Source organism: Mesocricetus auratus, unplaced genomic scaffold (assembly GCF_017639785.1).
Source record: "Mesocricetus auratus isolate SY011 unplaced genomic scaffold, BCM_Maur_2.0 Super-Scaffold_6730, whole genome shotgun sequence".
NCBI classification, from domain to species: Eukaryota; Metazoa; Chordata; class Mammalia; order Rodentia; family Cricetidae; genus Mesocricetus; species Mesocricetus auratus.
The window spans coordinates 78492106-78506058 of record NW_024429184.1 but is presented as its reverse complement, the minus strand read 5'-3'; the positions used below and the strand labels follow the sequence as shown (position 1 = coordinate 78506058).

Genomic DNA, 13953 nt, shown 5'->3' with positions numbered 1-13953 from the left:
AGGGTATTTATTTCTGTGAGGAGATACCTTGACCATGACAACTCTTATTAAAAAAACTTTTAACTGGGGTGCCTGGCTTACAGTTTCAGAGGTTCAATCCATTATCATCATGACAGGGAGCATAGTGTGCAGGCAGACATGGTATTGGAGCTGAGAGTCCTAAATCTTGGAGTCAACAGAAAGTAAACTGTCACAGTGAGGGAAACTTGAGAAAAGAGACCTCAAAGCCTGTCCACACAGTAACACACTTCCTCCAACAAGGTCACACCTCCTAATAGTGCCATCCCTTTGGGAGCCATTTTCTTTCAAACCACCACATTACACTTCCTTGTCCCCAAAGGCTTATGGCCTTATAATAATGAAAAAAATGCATTCAAGCCAACTTCAAAAGTCCCTATAGTCTATAAGTCTCACACTTGTTTCAAAGGCCAAAATCTCTCCTGAGATGCATGTAATCTCTTAACTGTAACTCTCCTGTAAAACTCAAAATCAGAAAGTAGATCATATACTTCCAACATAAAATGGCACAGGATATACATTACTATTCCAAAATTCAGGGAAGGGAGCATAATGAGGAAATATTGGACCAAAGCAAGACCAAACACCAGCTGGGCAAACTCCAAATTCTTCATCTTCATGTCTGGTGTCAAAACACTCTTGAGATCTCCAGCTCCTTTCAAGCTTGACTGCAGCATGCTTCTCTCTCTTGGGCTGGTTCCACTCCTTGTTAGCAGCTCTCCTCGGCAGAGATGACTTTGGCATCTCTAGCATCTTGGGGTCTCCAAGGCAATCCAGGCTTCAACTTCACAGCTTCAATCAATGCCTCTCTGGGCCTCCATTCAGGGACTCCATGACACGTGCCTGGCCTCAGAGGCTTCATTTCATAACTCCTTTCTTTTATCCTTTATTCTAAATCTGGAAGCACATGGATGAAACTCCCAAGTTCTGCTGCTTCCTGGGGTTGGAGCATGACCTCCTTGTTCAATTACGTCTCCACCAGTTCTCTGTCTTTCACTGCTTAAACTTGGCTGTCCTGAAACTTGTTCTGTAGACCTCAAACTCTGGCCTCAAACTCAAGGATCCACCAGCCTCTTCCTTCCCAGTGCTGAAATTAAAGGTGTATCCCCACCACACCATACTCTAAGATTTTCTTTGTTTGCTTTTCACAAGTTGGAAACATAGCTGGGTGGGATCTTGCCCTGAGATCTCCATTCCCTTTATTCTACCTCTTAATCCATTTTTCTTCTTGAATAGAGGATTTATCTCCATTCCACTTTCTGGTGCCTTTTGTCTCCTTAAGTATTTTTCCTTGCTCAGTTTGCTACTTTTCATTATATATCTTTAGAGTTACCACTAAAATCCATGTGACAGAGTATATGCTAGTCTGTGTTGAGATTTCCTTTGCCAATGGAATTAATTCAAAACTCTTCACTTTAGCCTCAGCAAACTCTTTAGACAAGGGCAAAGGCAGCCACTTTCTTCATTGAAATATCACAAGAATGATCTCTAGGTAACATACTAAAATTCTTCTCCTCTGAAATCTCTTGATTTCAGCCACCCCCTGCCATAGTTCAAATAACTCTTAGCAATTATATCTTCCATGCTCCTACTTGTATGGCACATTAAGCAGTGCTTAAAGCATTCAACTGCTTTCCTAATCCCAAATCCTAATTCTTCCAAGTAAACACATGGTCAGGTCAATCACACCAATACCCCACTCCTGGTTCCAACTTCTGTCTTAGTTAGGGTTTCTATTGCCGTGAAGAGACACCATGACCACAGCAACTCTTAGAAATAAAGACATTCAATTGGGGTGGCTCACTTGCAGTTTCAGAGGTTCAGTCCATTATCATCATGACAGAGAGCATGTCATGCAGGCAGACGTGGTACTGGAGCATACAGTCCTACCTCTTGCAGGCAACAGGAAGTCAACTGTCTGTCACAGTGAGGGAAGCTTGAGCACAGTAGACCTCAAAGCCTACCCCCACAGTGACACACTTCCTCCAATAAGACCACACCTCCTAACAGTGCCAGTCCCTTTTGGGGCCATTTCTTTCAAACCACCACACCCAGAACCAGCTTGTGCCAGAGTAGGGCCTAGTATCCAGACCACTGATATGAGCTGTGGTGTGTTTCCTACCACTAGGTCACACTGCCTCTTGGATGAGGAAATCCAGGGAAATTGAGCAGAAAGAAGACTCTTCCGTGCAGAGTTCAGTGGTGACAGTCAAATGCATGCTAGCCCTGGAGTGGTGTCAGGGCTGCTGAGGATCTGACAATATGTGAAATTTAGTAAGCACTTAATAAATACATATTTGTTGGGCACAGTTCTTGGCCTGCAGCCTGCTGTATTTTAGACCATGTCCTCTCCTTGAGCCAAGCTCCATACAGGACAGGGGGTAACAGAGCTTACCCTACCCCCTAAAACTTACCCGGTCATTTCAAGGGGACCTGATGTATACCTCACAGACAACTCAGTATTCTGGCTGCCAAAACAATCCTGTGATGGGGACCACGGGGTCCTGACCTGTGTGGATCCTCTGCCAAACTCATGCTACGTTGTAGTGGCATTTTGTTTTGCAGTGGACTTGCGGTGGTGGCCACATCCTAGGGGAGTGGCTTCAGGTATGCAGACATGAAGCCACACCCCTAGGATGTAGTCACTACTGCAAGAAGTCCACTGGCAAAACAAGCTGCCACTACACTAGGTTAGCCAGCACACGCTGCTGCCTCCTGTCATCTCCTCTTCTAACAAACTGGCTTAGTGATGCCATCCTGCTTACTTCCTAAGATGCCCTGCAACAAAGGCTTTTCACCTTGGAAAGGACAGAAGTGCTGAGAGACAGGCTGGAAAGACTCGCCCAGCTTCCCCTCCGGCTCAGTCAGGGTTAGTTACTCTGTTCTGTTGATTTGACATTTCTGGTCCAGCCCAACAATTTAAAAATTATTGTAGCTTTGTAATCTATTTGAATGTCTGTCAGCACTTGTCCTCTTTCATTATCCTGTAAGAATATTAGCTATTCTTACCTTTTCCAAATCAAGACATTAAGTGATTTAGAAAAAAAAAAGCTCCTCTTGGGAGTTTGATTGTTCTGCCATTAAATGAATGTGTGGGGAATTGTATATTTAGAAATTAAAGTGCCACCCCCTGGCTACATTTCCTCTCTTGTCCAACTGTTTCTTTGTGCATCTCACTAATTTGAAGAATTTTCTGCTCTGAACGGCGAGGAGTTCTGCTTATGTGTCCAGACAGAATGTGTTTCTGTTGTTTTTAGGAGGGAAGGCCTCTCGCTGGTCTTCCTTCCCTACCCACCTCTCCATCCTGCCCCATGTGCATGTCACTGGCTTGTCCATTGTTAGTAAGAAGCCTTCATCGGTGAGGGTCTGTAATGAGCTGGCTTCAGCAGCCTTCACACTGATGATGAACACAGCTTAGTCTTGGAGAAAAAGAGAAAATCGCATCAGTCCTGAAGACAGAATCACAATAGCAGATATCCTAGAAACACTGCTAGCCTAGAGAGGTTCCGGGCCCTTCCCTGACTGTCTCAGCCTTCACAGGGCAAGGAAACGACCACTAGTCAAGGGGTTGGGAACACTGACACCATCCTCACCTAACTGGAGACCAAGGTTGCAACCTCCCTTCCAACTGGTTCTCCTGGATCTCTCAGCCTCACAGCTACCCCCAAGCTGCTAGCCCACTGTGGTGGCTCCTGGCACAAAAGAGTGCGGGTTTGAGTCTATGGTGACATCCTACAGCTTTGTCCTTCTGGTCACAACCTCCTGACCTGCCATCTGATGTCACCCAGACCAGAATCCTGTAGGCCTTTGCCCTAAAACCTACAGAGGCTCCTGTCTTCTACAGGATGAACACCAACATGTCCTTCCTGGCTTCTATAATCTCTCAGTTCTGCTCCCAGCCTGCCCTGACCCCACCCACACACGTCCATTTTGCTCAGTTCATGTTATTCCTTGAGCCAAACAAAAACAGGTCTTCCTGGAGCCTTTATTGGTGGTCCTCTCTCCTTGGCATTCCATCCTCAGAGATCCCTGCGCTTGTGTTTAGGCTGGTCTCTCCCCTGCTAGACTGTGTTGTAGACCCCTGGCATGCCCTCTCTACTGTTTTCTCTGGATCCCCTTTTATTCTGACCTATTTAGTCATTATCATTTCTCAACAGTGGCACATGTAAGAAATGATTTTGTCTCTGTTGTCACTATTGTGTTTCCCCAGCATCCAGAAGAAAGCTTGGCTGAGCAAGGGTCAAGTTCAAAGTGCCTGAGTTCTAGGCTGGGGCTATCGTCATCGGCGACAGCAGCATCTGCTACTTATATTTAATGTTGTCCTGTTGTTAGCTTACACCTAAAACCAGGAAAATGCCATCTTAGTCTACTTCCTCATTTGTTTGGGGGCATTCACTGTGTATCAAGCTGTATACTTAGTCCTCTTCTTGCTTTCAATGCGAAGCAGCATCTCACTAAGTTACCTAGACTTCTGATCCTCCTACCCCAGCCACAAGCCATTCTGGCAGTGCAGATTGCAGATTCAGTACTGCAGGTCCTGCGAACTATTCATACTTAATTCTGGAGTGTGCAAATTTTATTTTTCAAGTAAGGTGTGTGTGTGTGTGTGTGTGTGTGTGTGTGTGTGTGTGTGTGTGTGTAAGCTGGTTCCAATTTCTGATTCCATGTGTCTCTCCTACCCGCTCAGCCTGGGACTCCCTCCTGCCTCACCCTATCTGAGCTGCTGCGCGCTTTACCTCTCTGACCCAGAACACCTGCTTGCCCCTATGCTTTATTCCTTACCAGCCCCTGCCTGCTACATCTGACTCCAGAGTCCTGTTTGAGCGGAACTTATTCGTGTGGGAGGACAGAAGGGTCACTAGGCCCAGTCCCCCTGGACTTCCATGTGTGGTTACTGGCCCTAGGGGAAGAAGGCTAAACATCCAGTTTGCAGCCCTGGCCAGGTTCCCGCTGAGATCTGCTTCTTCCTGTTGGATCTCAAGGGGAGATCCGCTGGCTGGTGCTGTGAGTATGGCACCCTTCGGGATCCTGCCGCTGGTGTCTTCTTGGGGACAATGGAGTTCCACAAAGTGGAAACCTGTGTCGGTGCAGTTTGTGTTCAGCAGGCACCTGTGGGAGGGATGAACCTTTTCTTGCTTGGTTTCTGCTCCCATCCCTTCACCTCCTAGGCTCTTTCTCTGTGAGTGCCTCTGTCCTTGCCTCTGTCCTTGCCCTTGCTGGCTCCCATTGTCTCTGCCGCAACCCACCCCTCCCTCTCTCCCTGCCATAACTTAGAACGACAGCCTATTGTCCTTGAGTCATCTTCCTGGGTGAGACTTTAACCTGTGGACACACACATTTAAAGCCGAGAAGTAGAGCCGTGCCCGTTTCCCACAGAAGCGCTTTCATGGCTGTCTATTCTGAGGGTCCAGCTCAGCCACCGTGGTCCTCCTGTCTGTCAATCAGGACAAGACACCTTCCTCACCCACCTGCGTGCAGGGCTGACGCCGAACCTTCTGATCTGCTTCTCTGACATTTGGAGGTGCTGAGGACATAGACAGCCAGAGGAGACACTTTCCAGGGTACTGCCCACCCCAGAGCTGGACTAGTTCACAAATGGCGCTTCCACATCAGGGCAAGGAGAAGAGGTGCAGATAAAGAGCGATGGCCCCCAGCCTGCAGAGGGCCTGGACACAGAGACCCTTCGAGCTGCTCCGGAGTTTAGACATTGGCCTGCAGCCTCCATGGTGCCCTGGCATGGCTGGGGAGAAAGAAAGGGAAGGAAGGAAGGAAAGAGAGCAACAGTAGATTCCTACAGAGAGCCTACCCTTAGCCATACAAGTACATTCCAAATATTAGATGGGTTACAAACAAGAACGTGATCCATTGTTTGTACCCTGGCCCTCCACTAGCTAAATCTGACAATCCTAGGAAGGCATTTGCTCAGTATCATACGAGGATTAGCTGGAGTGGAGACAGGAGACGTTGATGGACTGAAGAAGTGAGTCCTTAGTAACCCGTCTACCTGTCATCCTGGCCCACCTTCCTCTCGGGGTCCCACCAGTGTGCTGGGTACTGCGTTTCCATGGAGGAGTCTTCCTGGGCACCCTTTCCCCGACAGCTGCAAGGCCACATTCTTCTCCTTAGGCACACCCTACACCCACCCCCGCATACTTGGTTCATGCCATCGAAGTCCATGGACTCCATAAGCCACCGTGGAGTGCCTGTCTTGTGTTGTACTGGAGGAGCTGACTCCGATTGCCCAAGAAGGGGTGATAACGGTCTCATATGTGCCTCTTTTTCTAGATTTCTCCACCCAATATATCACAAACTGAACCTGTCCCTGGGTTTATTATTTATCTTAGGCAGACTTGTGGGTAATTCCTAGACTTGGGCAGGATGGGAGGGCAATGCCATGGAGGTCAGACAGGGTAGTCTCAGCCCCAGGCAGGTCCCTCATTCTAAGCCTGTTTCAACTCCCATATGATTCCAGAGAGACACCCCAATCTTCCTTACCCTGTCCCCACAGGTACTACTTCCCATGCCAACGGTGGCTAGCAGTGGAGGAGGATGATGGCCAGCTATCCAGGGAGCTCTTGCCAGTGGATGAATCCTATGTGCTACCTAGCGAAGATGAGGAGGGTGGGGGACACGGTGGCAATAACCCCCTTGACAACCTGGCTCTGGAACAAAAAGGTTTCTTGTATTAGAGATGATTTCCCCCATCCCCATTATCTCTTCTCTCCTCCCTCCATCCCCCATCCCCACTTCTATCTCTCTTTCCCATTCCCTTCCTCTGGTCTCTCCTTACCTATGGGCTCTGGGTACTTCCTCCTGTATACTCAAGCTGTCCTGCCCTCTCCTCCTTGTAGAAGTTGGGGGAGGGCAGGTTCCCATATGCCTAGCATAGAGTTGCAATGTGGAGGTCCACAGCTGTGTGTTGTACTATTCAAGGACAGAATGATCGAGTTGGCTCTGATTTGTTTTGTGTCCTTCCTCCAGGCACATTTCTTCTTTCTTTCTCTCTTTCTTTCTTTCTTTTTTTTTTTTTTTGGTTCTTTATGAGACAGGGTTTCCCTGTATTGCTTTGGAGGCTGTGGTCCAGCCTGGCCTCGAACTCACAGAGATCCGCCTGCCTCTGCCTCCCGAGTACTGGGATTAAAGGCGTGTGCCACTACCGCCCAGCCCTCCAGGCACATTTCTAAGGTACTGAGGTGTATTTCTCTAGCACGTGAAGCCCTGCCTACCCTAGAGAGGTCAGAGAAGCCAGACCAGAGCTCCCGGCTATGGGCTGCAGACACCCGTTGCCTCATGTCTCCTTGACTGTGTACCACCCCGACACATCAAGGGCTCCTGCAGGCAGAGCAGAGCTATTTCTATAGTGCGAGGGAGTTTCTAGAGTTAAAGGCAGGGCAAGGAAAGCGGTTTGCAGGACTGACCGTGTGGACAGATACGTGCCCATTGCTGACCATGGTGTAGGAACGATGCAGGGGAGGAGCTGGAGTGGACAGATCAAGTAGCCTCCTCTCCCGTTTCTTGGGGTCCCCAGGGGATCTACAGTTCACTTCTCTGTCCTCTTCTCCTGGCAGACAAATCAACCACATTTTCAGTGACCATAAAAACTGGGGACAAGAAGAATGCGGGCACAGATGCCAATGTCTTCATCACACTCTTTGGCACACAAGATGACAATGGTAAGAAAGACAGCATTTTTCTGGGCACTCTGGCAGACTTAGCAGATGGTTCCCAGGTAGTCCAGGCCACACTATCCTACAGCAGAACACAGTGCTGGGTCCCATGAGAAAAGGGGGGGGGCTACTGCTGTTGTAGCTGCAAAGATGCCCTTGCCCTAACTGTACCACAATAATAACCTGGAAGAAAGGGCTCTTTCAAGTCCAATAAAACTCAGCCCTGGGTCCCAGGGCCCCCCACTATAAGATCTTCAGGAAGTGACAGAGTTATTTCAGAAACTGGGCACCATACACACAAAACACCACATGCACACAATACACACAGAGACACACATCACACACACACACACACACACACAGTGGGAGGGGTATGGCACTTTTGATGGTTTGGTGGAATTTCAGAAAGTTGGTCATGATGGGGTTATCTGGTTGCCAGGAATAACCCTCCTGAAGTCCTCCAAGACCAACAGTGACAAGTTTGAAAGGGACAGCATTGAAATCTTCACCGTGGAAACGCTGGATCTGGGAGACCTGTGGAAAGTTAGGATCGGCCATGACAACACAGGTCTGGTTTGCCTCCCATCTGTTCTATGGTTGAACTAGAGAGCCCATAGACAAGACAGTGTGGGCTGTACCATTTCCATAATAACAAAGTGTCTCGGTCCCACTTGCCTAGTTGGTGACCTGGCTGCCACCGATTCTGGGCTTATTGATCTGCACTGGGACCTGGACACAGGTGACTTGGGAAGACTTTCTCCAGACCCCAACCTCAGTGATTTTAATGTGCAACTGGATTGGGAAAACTCCTGAGATAGCTTAATGGGTCTCTAATCTGATGGTGCACTGAAGTCACCCAAGGGGGAGGAGATACTAGAACATGATTCCTAGGGCCACCCCAGCATCTCTGACTCAGGTTCTGAGAATGCCATGAATAATTGCTGGCCTAGGACTCCAGCTGAGGAACCAATGAGCCAGTCAGTCCTTTGTGGAGCCCACTGACAAAGCAGTCAGACAAAGGGTGTGTCCATATATTTTTCATGGTAAAGTAGGACTCTTTGCTGTTCTCCAAACTTCCATGTCTTTTCTTGAGGAAGAATCCCCATCCTAGAAGCAGGCACCATCAGGACTGTAGGATAAGGGTCTTTCCCTGGCTTTCATTTACTTCCCTGAGCTGAGCCTTTGCTGCCTCACCTTCCATCCTTCACAAGTAGAACCAGAAAGCCATGAGTGTCCTCTCCAGCATATGGTGACATGGCAAAGTCTACACAAACACAAGCTTCCTTTGCATCCCTTCGCTCCTTGTTTAGAACTTCATCCACTCTGGTTTCATTAACCCAGCCCAGAGTGTGATGCAGTTTTAGTCACTTGCGCATCTTAATAAGAGATGTCTTGGCAGTGCTGTCAGTGAAAGGTGCTATAGGACTGGTGGAGCTCTGGGTGACATCAGAAAGGAAGGGTGCTAGGAGTCTTTGAGCTGGCCCACAGGAAGCCATATGGTACATGCTCTTAATGGACCCTCTCTCTCTCTCTCTCTCTCTCTCTCTCTCTCTCTCCTCTCTGTCACTCTGTGTGTCTCTCATCTACAGGCAAGGCCCCAGGCTGGTTTGTAGACTGGGTAGAGGTGGATGCCCCATCTCTTGGAAAGTGCATGACCTTTCCCTGTGGGCGCTGGCTGGCCAAGAATGAGGACGACGGGACCATCGTCAGGGACCTCTTCCACGCAGAGCTTCAGACACGGCTTTACACGCCATGTAGGAACCCTTGTGACAATGCTGGCCCTCCCAGGGGACCCCATAACCTGTCAAACCCAGCCCCATCAGATCCTGCTCCACAGTTGACTTGGTGCCAAACCCACCTTGGAGATTCTGTTCAGCTCTCTTGTCCCTTCTTCAAATGTCCTGAGCTCTGGGGTTGAGGGAGAACTGTGAGCCTAGACCCAGATCCAAAAAAGATAATATAGATTTATTCTAAACTAGCCCCACACTAGCTGATGACAACACATCGTCTAGACTCTCTTGGACTCAGTATCCTCATCTACAAAATAGAGGCAGTGATGCAGGATGACTACTACTGAACCAGTGATCATGAGGAGCCATGTCCACCCCATCACAATACTAATTCAATTCCATTAGGCCAGAGAAATCCCTACTTTGAGAGTTTCTTCTTCTTCTTCTTCTTCTTCTTCTTCTTCTTCTTCTTCTTCTTCTTCTTCTTCTTCTTCTTCTTCTTCTTCTTCTTCTTCTTCTTCTTCTTCTTGCTTCTCCTCCTCCCCCTCCTCCTCTCTCTCTCTCTCTCTCTCTCTCTCTCTCTCTCTCTCTCTCTCTCTCTCTCTCTCTCTCTCTCTCTCTCTCTCTCTCTGTGTCCTTGAGGGTAAATGTAATTTCTTTCACTGGACAAATAAAAGGGAAAGGTGGAAGGTGGGTGAGTGGTTCCTTGTGAAAATATTCACACCTAATGTTCATAAGCATATGAGTCTGTACTAGGTGCTAAGACCCAAACTGAAACCAGAGGAACAGTGGAAATCTGTCAGAATTTGTGGAAATCTGAAACCATCATGGGGCATTCAATATTTTTTCTAGCTAATATGAACAACACTAGATGCCTTCTTCAAATAACTCAGATTCCAACATGATGGGTCAGCCAAGTGCTTTCACTTCTCCAAAGCAGCCAAAGTGGGAGCCAACGGGCCAACAGTGTATTTTCTGGTCCCCTAGTCAAGGCTTGGATCTAGCCCCGCCCCAGGAGCTGCTGCATGTCAGACCAAACCGACACTCAGAACTGACAGCAGGGTTGAGTGGGACCCTGTGAGCGGGGGCATCCCTCTGCCTTCTTGCACCTGAACAGGCCATGGTTTGTGTCTCACCAGACTTTTGTAACCTGACAGAGTACATGAGTGTCCCTCTGTATCTTTAAATATTGGCTCCAGGAATCTTGCAAACAACAATGGATGCTTAGACCTTTTATATGAGATGGCATGACACACAAACATCACCTATAGACGATGAGTCGTAGACTCACACTTTCTTTCTTTCTCTTTTCTTTAAGGAGTGGATAGGGAAAGAACTGCAGACTAAGAGGAAACAAGGAAGAAGGATCTGATTAGATCCACTCTGGGCGTGAGGGGGCCCACAGCCAAAGAGTTCCAACTGCAAGGCTTTGTTCCTAGGGATAGTAGAAAAAACCCTCCAGCCGTTTCAGTCAGGGGACTGGAGAAGTGTCTTGTAAGCCAGATGTGGCAGTTAATCAAGGCTGCCGGGATGAGCAGGCCAGCACAGCCTGCTGAGGCCTGCTGGGACACAAGGACAGCGAACGGGGACAGGACCTGTGGGGTGTCACACATGCAGTCAGGATCCAGATGTAGAAACGGGGTGGGGGGGTGGGGGGGAGCTACGAATGTCAGAGTCGTGCTGTGAGAGGGCTAGGAGGGTCCTTGGGCTTTCATTGTGGTCTGAGGGACCAGGTGGATAAAGGGATATCTCAGGACAGCCAGTTCAGAGAATAAGTGCCCCCACGACATCATCTAGCATAGCTCCCCAGTGTTCAAGTCAAGCTGTTTTGGATAACTTTGATACATATTCATAAGAGTCCCATAGTTAAAGAACACAACCCTAGACTTAGCTAACCTCACAGTACAGCTAAGAAAACAGAGGCACGAACACAGTTAGGATGGCCGCAGAACCAGGAACCAAGTTGGGCCCAGGCCTGGAACAGGATGATCTGGTGCCTGCCAGAAGCCTCCTCAGCTCTTCTTCCTGCTGCTGCTGTTGGGAAAGCCCTTATCCTACCTACAGCCATCTTGCTCTCAGGTTTCCAGGCCTAGTCCGGGGAGAAACCTCCAAGGTCTCCGGGGATAGATCTGCATTGCAGATGGAGCCTTTTTCACTCCTGAGGGCCTGGCAAGGCTGCGTATTTCTCAGCAAACTATAAGTAGGGTATTTTTCAGCCCAGGGGGCCTGTGGTCACTTCTATGAAACCTCTCCCTCCCTCCCTCCCTCCTTCCCTCCCTCCCTCTCTCTCTCCCTCCCTTCTCTTTCTCCCTCCCTTCCTCCCTTATCTCCCTTCCTTCTGTCCATCTGATGTTTGGTACACATATGTGATATATATATATATATTGTGTGTGTGGTGTGGTATGATGTATGTAAGTGTATATACATGTATGTGGCCTCATGTTGAGGTTGAACATCAATGTTGTGTGGTTCCTTAATTGCCTTGTACCTCTTATTTTTCAAGATAGGTCTCTCTCACTATACCTGAAGTTCATCAATTTGGCTAGGCTAACTATCCACTGAACTTGAGGGATACACCCTTCTCTGTCCTACCACCCCCCCCCCGTGCTGATGTTATAGGCATGTGATCCAGTGCCTAGCTTTTAATGTGGGTTCTGGGGATCTGAATTCATGTCCTCATGCTTGCTTGCATGACAGACCTTTTACCAACTAAGCCTTCTTCCAAGTCTATATTCATATTCTATTCTCTCTGTCTCTCTGTCTCTCTCTGTCTCTCTCTCTCTCTCTGTATGTATATACATATGTATATATAGGAATAGATAGATGATAGGTACATGGATGGATAGATAGATGGATGAATAGATGAATAGATGGATTGATGGATGGACAGATGGATACAGCTATAGATTTCTCTGTGCCCAGAAACCCATAATGAGTTTATTCATTCATATACATGTGAGACAAACAAACGTGTCTGTCTGTGTGGAATACAATAGTGTTTTCTGTTCAGAATACTACTGACTGACAACTCACTAGCCTCATCTCATAATCTGCTAATGAATCTCACCCCATAGCTGACACCGTTGTTTTAGCTTAATAGCTTCAAACCAGTGTGAGGTGTGAATTGGACAATCTGAAAAGGGGCTTGGGAATCTCTACCTATTGACTCCTCCAAGAGCTCCTGGAATGAAGGTCTTCAGCCCACGTGGAAACATGCTGGTCACTGGTCGTGGAGTGGTTGCACTGGGAAGTTGCTTGTCAGCAGCTCTAATGTGCCAACTCTCCTTTAAGGATAGATAGTCCTGCAGCTACTGAATAATCCCTGATGAATCCCTCTCCACCTCCTGGCCACTCCCCTATAAGAAGCATCTATAAATTTGGGGATGCTGAAAGAAAGGCCAGGTGTGACATGGGAGCACAAGGGAGCTGACAATTGTGGAGCAAATGGGGGGCTGCGAGCAATGGACGGGATGAGAACGGAATGGCATGCCACCACTGCAGCCTGGCTGACCTGATCGGCCATTTGCCTCTGAAATCCAGAGCTCTCTAGGTCACAGAGTCCTACTAAGGCTCGCGTTAATGAGACTTTAATGGAAACTAAGTTTCCTAAGTAACTTTCCCAGGTCTCACTGATCAAGTTAGGTCCTATATTTGAACATGAACTCTTCAAATTACATAATCCATATGTTTAGCCATGCTGTGTTAGTAAATCCACTATCTGAAGGATTGGGGGCTGTCTGTGAACACCAGACATGAGAAGCTCCGTATGAAAGGCCACTGATGCTGAAAAGACCTTCACTTCACCTATGGTGTCTTCTGTTTTCTTCCTGCCACTCCCCGGCCTTGTCCTCTGGCCTCCCTCTCAGTTGTTCCTTATGAGATCACCCTCTACACCAGTGATGTCTTTGCTGCTGGGACCGATGCCAACATCTTCATAGTCATCTATGGCTGCGATGCTGTGTGCACCCGGCAAAAGTTCCTCTGCACCAACAAGAGGGAGCAGAAGCTGTTCTTCGAGAGGAAGTCTGCCTCCCGCTTCATCGTCGAGGTACCTGCTTCTGTGCACTGCCGTGGAGGGGCTGGGTGAAGAGTAATGTCCTCATCTAGATGGGCCATAGTTAGTGGGGCATGAGCAGCTTGTGCAACCTCTCTGAGGCTCCATATGTCCAGCCAGACAGGAGGATGATAAAGCTAGCTGGGCCTCCTAGATAAGTGTCAGGATTAAAGATGACGATGATGATGATAAGTGGCCAGGACCTAAGTGAACAGGAAGCATGGTAACAGGATATCTTCATGCTTCTAGCATACATGTCTCAGGGCTTCCAGGCAGGCAGCCTTGGTAGACTCCCAAGTGGATGGGCTTGTTATTGGTATTCAGAGAAGGAAAAGGTCCCACAGGAGATGGATTAGAGACAGACATGGAAGTGGGCATTCTCAAAACAAGGAGGAGAGGCATTCCTGGGAGTTGAGCAGCATGCCCAATGGTCCATGGGTGGAAACAGGAAAATATGGAGCTTGAAGTCACAGGGGGAATGTAA

The 13953-nt window shown here is 48.2% G+C and overlaps 1 protein-coding gene across 1 annotated transcript in view; it reads left to right on the top strand.

The window, feature by feature from the left end:
- Window positions 1-13953, top strand: part of Loxhd1 (lipoxygenase homology PLAT domains 1) — a 143220-nt gene that overhangs the window by 79684 nt on the left and 49583 nt on the right. Inside the window, exons 22-26 of the mRNA XM_040741564.1 lie at window positions 6527-6693; window positions 7587-7691; window positions 8125-8253; window positions 9275-9439; window positions 13282-13463. Of these exons, the coding sequence (XP_040597498.1) occupies window positions 6527-6693; window positions 7587-7691; window positions 8125-8253; window positions 9275-9439; window positions 13282-13463 (748 nt within the window). The remainder of the gene's footprint in view (window positions 1-6526; window positions 6694-7586; window positions 7692-8124; window positions 8254-9274; window positions 9440-13281; window positions 13464-13953) is intronic.